Raw genomic sequence first — 11,062 nt, forward strand, 5'->3', positions numbered from 1 at the left:
ACACACACACACACACACACACACACACACACACACACACACAAGCTATAAGATCATGGCAACATGTGGTTACCAAGAGAAGTTCTTCAGTATTGTATACCAGTTTTATGAGAGCATGTTTGCACAGGTTCTGCAAATGGACAGTGCTCTCGTTAATTTGGCCTAACAACACCAAGGAAACACACCTTCTTCACCAGCCAGCATGGAACCATGTGGAACCAGTGGTTACAGCAAATGGAGAAATTGTGAGTGCCGTGGATAAGTTCACTTATCCTGGTGCTGCACTTTCCAGGACTGTGCACATAGATGTGCATTGCCAGAGCTAGCTCAGTGTCTACCAGTCTCCAAAGGAAAGTATGGGAGAGAAGATATATTAGGCTGCCTGCTGAACTGAAGGTCTACAGAGCTGTTTTGCTGATCTCATTGTTTTATGCCTGTGAAACCTTGATAGTACACAAGTGCCATGCCAGGAAACTGAATCACTTCCTTTTAAATTGTGTTAGGAAGATTCTGAAGATCACCTGGCAAGATAAGGTATCAGACACTGAGGTCCTTTCTCAAGTTGAACTGCCAGCTATTCAGATTCTAGTGCAGAGAGTACAGCTCTGATGGACTGGCCACGTTGTTGGAATGCCAGTCATTTGCCTAAAAGACTATTTTACGGAGAACTCACACAAGGCAGATGCCCACACGGAGGTCAGAAGAAGTGATACAAGGACATTCTCAAGTTTTCTCTGAAGAACTTTGGAATCATTTGTGAGACATGGGAGAAGTAGCCCAGGACCATCCAGCATGGCATGCCAGCATCAAAGAAATTACTGTGCTCTGTGAGCAAAGCAGAATTGCAGTAGTTCAAAAGAAACCTGAGATGCACAAATTTAGAGACATCTCCAATCCAAATGTACATATGGACTCTTTGTGTCTAACCTGTGGTAAAGCCTTCCAAATTCATATTGGTCTGATCAGCCATAGTCAGACACACTAAATCTTGACCCCAACATAGTGATGTCATTTGGGGCTTCTTTGAGAACAAAGGACAACAACCAAACAAGCTTTTTCTTTTTCTTTTTCTTTTCCTAGCCCCAAATGCGGTGCTTTATACGTAATAGGTGTATAACTTCTCTTCTCTCCGTCCTTTCCCCCTCCCCCTGAGGTGGCTATCATCACCTACCTCTCACTTCAGTTATTGTCATGACCTTCTGTTGATATTGCTGCTTCTGGGTTTCCCTTCTCCACTCGATTTTCTGCACATCTGCTACAATAGTATTCCCGAGAAGACCCGGGTTACTTCCTGGCTCAAAAACCTGTGGTAGTTGGAGTACATGGTCTCTACCATGGGGCTCTGTACCTTTTCAGCTAGTCTCCTAGCTCTAAAGCATCCAGTTCATATTTCCTATTGCTCTCTTTCATGTACTTGATATATGAGTTTTATGTAGCTAAACTAGGCTTTTAATTATCCCTGGAATTACACATTTCATTTCCTACTTCCACATATTTATGCAGGTCACATGGAACATTTGAAATGAATTCCTTCCTCATAATTATCTCTCAGAATCTTATCTTTCAGGCCTCAGCTTAGATATCACCTCCCCAATAAAGGCTTACTTGATTTCTCTCAGTTTTAAATGTCCTCTCACTCTCAAAATTTCCTACATTTATTTCTTTTTAATGTAACTTTTATTTTAACTTTCTCAGTTAACAAGCATTTCATTTCTCTTCCTCCAATCTCTCCAACTTCCCTGAAAAAAAAGTAAAGGAAAAAAGTTCCAATAACAATTATGGACAATCAAACAAAGCAAGTTCCTCCATTGGCCATGCCCAAGAATGTATGTCTGATTCTGTACCTGCTTATTTCTCTATGTGCATGTTGCATGCAACTGTCCCAATGAAATGTAAATTTCTAAAGAACAGATACAGTTTCAGTTCTGTCTTTGTATCCCTAGCCTAGTTCCTAGTTTGATGCCCTCCATATAGTAGGCATTCCATACATATTTGTTGAATTGGATTCTATGAATGTTTGTTGAGGAAATTGAGGCTGTATGTGGAGGCACCTTGTTTACCAGGTTTTAGTGGTGAAAGAAAAGAAGTGTGATTATAGTTAGATATAATAGTAGAGAATGGCCTTGCTGCCTCATGTTTTTGCTCACTTCAGCCTGTCTTCCACAGAGCTGTCAAAGGGATCTTTGACCTTCTAATAGACAGAATAAACAAAAGTGTTTTTTTTTAGTAGAAAAGTCATTTTTGACTTCAAGGAAACATTTTAGTTAATTAAACTCTGTTTTCTTTTTAGTATTAAGCTTTTGTCTCCTGTACTCCAGCTAGTATTGTTGCTGATCACACTGGAATTGGTTAACATTCATATCGTTAATGAAAAAAATACTTGTGAATACCAGCAGTACTTAAAGTAAGTATGTAATATTTTAAAATTAACTAAATGGACCCACCTTGTATTGTTTTTACTTGTCCATTTTCTTTGACAGTCTTTTTTTTAACCAGTAGATAAATGCATTTCTTAAGCATTTTACTCTAGATACTTACATAGGTTGATACAGCTATTGCTGGAAGGAACCACAGAAGTCATCTAATGCAACCCCTTTATTTACAGATGAAGAAATTGAGGACTAGGTAGGTAAGTGACTTGCCCAAGGTCTTTATCACAGCATCAGAGGTAGGATTTGAATCCACTTTTTCAGTCTTGAGAGAATGTGGTCTTTTCCGTGTACCATACTGCGCCCCGCCTCCTCCCCCCGCCAATGGCATAGATAGAGAAATATAGTGAATCTTTTCAAATTTCTCTTTTACTTGAGAATATAGGATTGCTATTGAGAAAAATCCCATCAAAAACTACTTAGTCCATCTTGCTGCCTCTAGACATATCAGAGAGATATATTCTTCCAGCCAGCTAAGCAGAAATAGTTAAGGTACTCTAGGGAGAGAAATGAAACAGGCTAAACCACCACCATTACCACGTACCCAGTGAAAGTAACCTAGGATCTCATCTCTAAAAACCCTGATAATAGCAGTATCACCATGGGCCACACTTCTAGCCAGCCCTTCTGCCATCATTAGGGAGAACACTCCTTGTGGTAATGTGGCCCCACCATCATAGCCCCTTCCCAAATCAACCACTGACCAACTGCCAGCCAGTAGAAATTGGTCATCACTTCTGTTCAGACCCCAAAGGAGACAGCCCATTACCCCTTTTTTTAAGAGCCCTTGTAGAAGTAGTAATAACACCTCTGATCCTGATTTCATCCTGTTTCCTGCTGCCATCTTCCAGAAACAGATACTGTTTTATCGATCAAAATAAAACTAAAAAAGATGTGTTTATACGTCAGCCTTATCCCCCTTGCTTTCCAGCCAAACTAAACTACTTGCCATCTAACCTGCCAGGCCTTACTTCTCTCATGCTGATGCACCATGAGGACCCCTGGATCTTTCCATGAGTCCTTTAGTGAACCCTACCTTATGTGTGTTTGTTGTTTGTCCTTCATTTTTGGAGATAACCAGTGTCATCAAGAGTGATGTTTGACTTGCACTTAGCATATGTAGTGCTTTGCACACAGTTAAGTGCTTAGCATTTGTGTTCTCAATTAATTTATACATTCATATATAGCTAACTTAGCCTCCATGGTTGCTAAGGAGGATTCAGTTTTTTTTTTTTATATGATAAATTCTTATTATAGCTCAGTGACTTAGAACAAAATTTATTTGGCAGAATTGAATTTTTTAGGTATAGTAGAGGACAACACATTCCAAAATATCTAAAGCCTTCTATAGCATTGGGGTCTAAAGACACAGTATAACCCTTGTATCCTCTTTGCCTATATCCTAAGACCTGAAAGCTTAAGGGCCACATAGGGACCATATTAGCTCTTGTGGTTTCCTCGAGGTTATTGGTAGTCATAGCAGTCTCTTCAGAAACCTACATTTGCTCTGGCTACTCAAAAATCAGATCTATGAATACCATGGTACAGTAGAAAGAACACTCGATTTAAAGTCAGAGGATGTTGGTTTGAATTGGGCAAGTCATTTCATCTGTCTGCTCTCAGAGCCTCAGTTTCCTCATCTGTAAAATGAAAAGGTTGGTGTAGATGACACCTGAGGTCTCTTGCTGCTATAAATCTAGGTCCTAGTGGATTGCAAGCTCAACATAAGTCAGCAGAATGACACGGTAGCAAGTACCCAGCAAATAACACTAGACTTTATTAATAGAGATCTAATGTCCTAGGACAGTGGAGTCAGACTCAAATAGAAATAAGACCTCTATATCCATACGGATTCTTGCAGGCTGGATATTGACTTAGTTTTACAATGTAATGTTATCTGTGCTTTAGTGGAATTTTACAGATTTTGTTAAATATTTCCCAGTTGCATTTTAATCAAGTTCAGGCAGCACTTGGGAATGTTATGGGCTACATGAGGCCTTCAGGCCATGTGTTTGACACCTCTGTCCTAGATCAAAGTAGATAATAGTTTCCCTGTATTCTGCATTGATCAAACTCTGTCTTGGAGTATTCATGTTTTCTTCTGGGCACCATGTTTTAAGATAAACTTTGATGAACTAGACCATGTCCAGAAGAGTATAACTAGGGTAGTGAGGGAAATGAGAACCAGGAATGGGACTGAAAACCATTAATGTATTAACAATAGTCTGAAAAAAAAAAAGCTTTGTGATGAGGGAAAGGCATTGTAATTATTTTTGGATAGTTGAAGATAAAGAAAAGAGGTCAAATTTTTTTCTTTGTGGAAGCAAATTTTGATTGAGTTTGAGAAATGATTTTCTAACAGATAGAATAGACTGTCTTGTGAGGTGACTTTGGTCACTGAAATTATTCAAGCACAGTCTTGCTACAGTCTTTCAGGAGTGGTGGAGTGAGTTGTTGGACTAGATTAGCCCTTCTTCAGCTGTGAATCAAGACCCCATGTGGGGTTGCAAGAAATTTGGCAATGTAAGGTTTCTGAATGTGCAATGACTAGAAATTCAAAATCAAACATGTAATGAATCTGAGGTGTTTCTGGCAGCATTTACACATGTTGCATTATACAACTTCACTGCAGCCTTGGTTCTGATCACAAAGCATGCACACCTTTGTACTGCACATTCCCTCAGGCCACACAACATAGTAAGTGGAAAAAGTTTAAGAAGTGCTGGATTAGATGACCTCATAAAGTTTTCTGATGCTAAAATTTGGTTAACTGGTATCTGGATGCCAGTCTGTAAATCAATCTTGACAGAAATTTAAGCCTTCTTGATAATTATTTCAGTCTCTAACAATATTTATTATCAGGAAAATTTTCCTTCTAGGGTATTTACTTTGACTTTGACTTTATGTTAATTTCTTCATGTTTATTCCTCAGAGAAGATCATCAAGTCTGTTTAATAAGTACTGATATGTTTAAAGATGACTGGAAAAACAAATCTCTTTTCAAAAGAACTAACATTTAGCCTGATGACTATTGCCTTCTTTATGGATATAGGGTAAAAAGTTCAAGGCCCCAAGGAAAAATGGGAGTATGTGCCTCTTAGAATCATTCTACTTTAATTCATTTTTTTCCATGTTTTCTAATTGCCCAAACCTTAGAATCCTCATCAAACATTGTTAAGAGCCCAGTTGTATATAGTGTTGTATCAAGACAATGATATATATATATATTCTGCTTATTCTAGTCTTGGTTTTGATATAGAAGGAAGCTAGTTTGGGAGTAATCTGGGAAAGAAGAGGAAGCAATTTAAGTAATTAGGGTAATTGATAGATTAACCAGCATCAGAAAAAAAGGGACTTTTTGCCAGTCTTTTTCCTTTTTCTTTTTTTTTTTTCTAACAGGTTCTTGAAGTCAGTCTTGCAGTACACTGAGAACTTGGTGACTTATTCCAATCAAGAAAAAAACAAATGGGATGAATCCATCAATATTACACATCTAGTTTTAGTAAAAATATCGACTTTTAGTGAGAAAAAGCAAATGTTAATACACTTAGCCAAGGAATCCCCAGATAAAGTTATTTTATGACAATTCTTCATGAATCAAAGGCTAATAGTATGATAGTTTTTTCTTCAGTAATTTCCTCTTAGGTTGAAAAATTTTGGAAGCGTAAAGTGTAGTTTCCCAAGCTTCTTAAAATTCAATATTACCAATATAGCCTAAGTCTAGGATACCCTTTAGTCATTCCCCTATTGGCAAGAAAATGTAAGACCTCACATTTTGTTTTAAAATACCTCTCAAGTGATTCACACAGCTGTCATAGCTTATTGATAATGTCTAGACAGAGTCTCATCTGAGAGTCTCAGAGTACTATATAAATGTTCATTCATTAATCTTCTCACTCTTTGAGTTTTGTGGGGAAACAAGTCTCATTCACTTCATAATCAAAAATGGGAAGCCAAGACAGAGCTGGGACAGGAATCCAAGTTACCCAGCTTCCCCTAAGGAAAAAGAGTACTAGTAAACTTTACTAGTCCTAGTTATTTTACTAGTTACTTTTCTTCTTACAGGAATGTGAAATTCAGCCTCACAAGACTTTTTGTGGAAAACATATAAAAATGCAGTATAAAATCCCCTATGGGGATTTGAGGGACAGGTTGAACCATGTCTCATTGAATCTGACTCAGAAAAAAATGTCTCAAGGAAAGATTATGCCAGGGCCAAACCAAACTTAGGGTCTTTTCAGATCATGATGACAACAAAAACACAAAGTCCCTTAACTCCTCAGTTTTCTCACCAGCAGTTGCAAAAGCATGTAGAAAAACTAAGACTGGTTGGCATTTGGATTGGGGAAAGGTAACTAACAGAATAGGTGATAGAAATTTAGAAATTTCACTGTTTTCACTAAATAGTTTTTGTCACCTGTACCCATTTGTTGTATTTTAACTTAAACTGTGAAATCTTTTAGTAACATTTTGGTGTATGAATCACTTTTAATAAGATGCAAAAAAAAATTCATTTTACAAAAGCAAAAGGCCCAGTGAGTCAGGTGAGAAGAACACTGGCTTTAAGTCAGAGGAACTGGTTTCAAATCCTGCTTCTAATACAAATGCTCACTAGTGCTATTTGGGTAATTTAACCTCCTCAAGCCTCAGTATCCTTATCTATAAAATGGAGGGGGTTGGACTTGCTTGGTGGCTTTAAACTTAAGTAGAAACAGGTGATAAAGCACTAAACCATGCATAAGGATCCCCGTGGGCCATATGGTTAACTTAGAAACTCACATGTTAACTTGATGTTTTACTGTATTTTTACTTATTTTGTTAAATAGTTCCCAATTATGTTTTAAAATCTGGTTCAGGCTGCTCTGGTGTGTTTGACTCTTGAACTAGATGACCTCTGAGGTCCCTTTCAGCTCTATATGTATGGTAATATTAAATTATCTTGTGGAGAAATGGAATTCCTGTGAATTGTGATTTTAGTAATCAGTTTCATCTAGCTTCAGCAGCCTTTGGTTAAAGAATTTGTTATTAAGAGTATATGAATTTGCTCTATCAGACTAGATCAATAATTCCACATGACTCTATGTAGATCATTTTTCTTGGGCTATTGAGAAAAATCAATTTTGCTTTGTTTTTATTTTGTTTTGTTTTTTTTATTTGTGATAGCAAACGTTTTGATTAACCTAGACCCTTGCAGTAATCAGTGCATGGCCGGGGGGGGGGGGGGGGGGGAAAAAAATGGGTTATCCCAATTTTGGGGGTAGTTGGTTAAAATATTTTTTTTAAAAAAAAATAATTATTTTATAATTTTTATTCGCGTTTGTTTTATTTTTTTTTTTTTTATTTGTTTAATAAAAATGATAGTTGTATATAATGTGGGCGGGGGGGGGGGGGGGGGGGGGGGGGGGGGGGGGAGGGGGGGGGAATAAAAACTTGGTTGACCTCATATTTGGGCATATTGCTGAAAATGTTATCTGCAATAAAATTAAGTACCTTTCATAAATTTCCACAGTGTTTAATAGTATTGTTTTCTGTAGTAGTGGAATTGATGATGGATATAATATAGGAATTTTTGGTTAATATTCATTATAGTTTGCCTTTTTGTAACCTTAATTGCTTTGTTTAAATTTCCTTACGCCAATGCTTTCAAGGCTTAAATTAATACAGTTTTATTTTATAGCTCTCTATTAAGACTTACCATCCCCTTTTTCTTTGTTGTTCATTTATTAAATAATGATTTCATTTGAGAGGCATTCTATAAACTCTGAGAAAGCTTGAGCGAAGTAAAATATATCTTCTTTTCTAAAAGCACTAAAACACTGTATTTGTTGTACAGTTTTACCAAACTACCTAGAAAACCCAGTTTTTCTTTCCTGGACAGGCTTTAGCTTCCAGCTTGGTTTTTAAAAAAAGTCTGTAACATTCAACTTCATAGTTCCAAAAGTTTTTTTTTGCTTGTTTGTGTATCCCTCTGTACTTCATTGTTTTTTTTTTTTGTGCAGTTGAAAAATGTTTTATTGATAGATCCTAAATATAGCTAGCTAGATATAATATACATTTGTATATAGATTTATATAGATGTATTTCTGAATATAGATAGATCTACATCTGTATATAGAAACACAGATGTATGTATATATGTGTGTATATATAATATGTATATATACCTGTATGTATAAATAGATACCATAAATATTTACATCACTGTCATTATTGATCTCTCCCCTCCACCCCACCTCCCAATCTTTTTTCTCCCTGTCCTGGAGGAGGAAAAAGTCCTCCTTTGTGACAGTCAAGTAAAACAAACTTGACACATTGACCACATCTGAAAATGTAGGTCTTGTTCTGTGCCTTGTTCATCACCTCTTCCCAGAGATGAGAAGCACCAGCCACCATTGGTCTTTTGGAGCCCTGTTTGGTTAATATTTCAGAGTCCTAAAGTCTTTGAGATTGTTTTCTTTTAGTGTTGTAGTCTTAAATTGTTCCCATGTTTTAAAATTTCTCTTTGTGTTAGTTAATGCAGATATTCCTAGGATTCTCTAAGTCTGTCCCCTTTATTGCTTCTTTTGATACAGAACTATTCCATTACTTTTATATGCCATATTTTGTTCAGCCATTCCCCAATTAATAGATATACCTTTGGTTGTTAGTCCTTTGCTGCAACAAAACTTTAATGCCTTTAAACTTCACTAAGATTTTTGGAACATCCCATACACCTACATATAAATTTGGAATACTGTACATATACATATATATGTATTTGAGATATGAGTGTGTGTGTGTATGTCCATTCCCTCTATGATCTTTATGGTGTATGCTTAAGTTGTATCACAGGTATGCATAGTTTGATGGCATTAAATTGCTTTCCAGAATGACCAGACCAATTCAAAGCTTCACCAACAGTGATTAATGTGTCTGTCCTTCCATGTTCCTGCCAACAGCTGTTATTTACCTTTTATGTCACCTTTGCCAGTCTGAAGGATGTGAGATGGAGCCTTAGAGTTGTTTTAATTTTCACCTCTCTTAGGGATTTAGAACTCTTTTTTTTCATATGGCTATTGACACATTGCATTTCTTCTTTTAAAATTGTCTTCATTTGCTTTGACTGTTTGTTGAGGAATGTATTTTTCATATATATTTGAATCAATTCCCAGTTAAATATTTCCCTTCTAATTTTAACTTAATTTGTCGATGCAAAAAACTTTCAATTTTATGCATTTGCCATTGTTCATTTTATCTCCTGTGAACCTATCCTTCAAATCCCTTGTTTAAAAAAAAAATCTTTCCTGTCCATAGATAAAAAATGTTATTGCCTTCCGTAATTTTTTTTTAATATTTCCTCCCCCCCCCCTTTTTTTTTTTGGACCAAAATGAAGAAAGAAAACCTCTTGTTTGGACTTTTCAACAGAACATTTAATAAAAGAATGGTGTTCTTGAAATCAGGTTTGAAGTCCATCTGTAGAGCCCTTGCTATAGCCACATTGCCATATTTTTTTCTTGCTTTTTTTTTTTGGAGGGTGAAGGCAGGCAATTGGGGTTAAGTGACTTGCCCAAGGTCACACAGCTAGTAAGTGTTAAGTGTCAGAGGTCACATTTGAACTCAGGTCCTCTTGACTCCAGGGCCAGTGCCACCTAGTTATCCCCACATTACCATATTTCCAGTGTGCACTTGGAGAATGCTTCTGTGTTTTATGGAATCATTCTGGATTATTTGATTATTTTACTGTTTTGGCAAAAAATTATGGGCTTGGAGCAGAATGCAGTATCGCAGGACACCCACACAAAGATAGGACTATATTCTTATTAAATTGTTGCAACTTCTTACATGGGAGAATATATATGTATATATATGGTGAAATATACTGTTTGAATATTTGTCCAAATATTGCAAACCTGAAAGCAGTCACATTCAAAAAAAGCAATTAGGGAATCAGGAGATTGGTCTCACCTATACAGAGCTAATTCTTGTTTTGTCTTGTTTGTAGCTAACACATTATTTATCTCTGCATATTTCCAAAATGACCTGACCTAAATAAAATTTCCTCAAAATTGTTACATTGCATTAACATTTGTTAGACTCATGTCACCCATGGGAAGCTTTCAAATCAAGTACTAATGACCAGCAGGTTGGGAGAATTGTTATGCCTTAATAATGAAACAATTCTTAAACTATAGTTCAAGATAATTTCATTATAAAATGAGACCTTTAAAACATGTGATGAAACTTTTTTTTTTGCTTTTTGGAGAGGGGAAGGTAGGGCAATTGGGGTTAAGTGACTTGCCCAAGGCCACATGGCTAGTTTTGTGTTAAGTGTCTGAGGCTGGATTTGAAGTCAGGTCCTCACTCTAGGGCCAGTGCTCTATTCACTGTGCCACCTAGCCACCCCTACGATAAAACATTTAAATGAATAATCCTGCAGCAACTCCTATAGAAAAATATGGTTAGGCAGCCAGACCAGGGGCAAAAGAGGGCAAACATCCACACGTGTGCCTGCTGCTGGTGCTGCGGCCTCCTTGCCCTCGCCGTGATCATCCTGGTGCGCTGCTTCACACATGATCAAGATGCAAGATCACGGGCAACAAGTGGGAGGCTTACCTGGAGCTGCTGCAGGCAGAGTACACTGAAGGGGATGCCT

At 37.0% G+C, this 11,062-nt stretch overlaps 1 protein-coding gene across 2 annotated transcripts in view; it reads left to right on the plus strand.

Moving 5' to 3' along the window:
• The window catches only part of ERMARD (ER membrane associated RNA degradation), a 36,388-nt gene extending 28,737 nt beyond the window's left edge, over window positions 1-7,651 (plus strand). For both annotated transcript variants that reach the window (XM_069070475.1, XM_069070473.1), the window contains exons 17-18: window positions 2,291-2,404; window positions 5,829-7,651. In XM_069070475.1, the coding sequence (XP_068926576.1) occupies window positions 2,291-2,404; window positions 5,829-6,012 (298 nt within the window). In that variant the 3' untranslated portion in view covers window positions 6,013-7,651. The remainder of the gene's footprint in view (window positions 1-2,290; window positions 2,405-5,828) is intronic.
• Window positions 7,652-11,062: the final 3,411 nt, after the last annotated feature.

Source organism: Petaurus breviceps, unplaced genomic scaffold (genome assembly GCF_028583685.1).
Source record: "Petaurus breviceps papuanus isolate PSGF00001 unplaced genomic scaffold, PetGlider_PUasm1.0 90808, whole genome shotgun sequence".
NCBI lineage: Eukaryota > Metazoa > Chordata > Mammalia > Diprotodontia > Petauridae > Petaurus > Petaurus breviceps.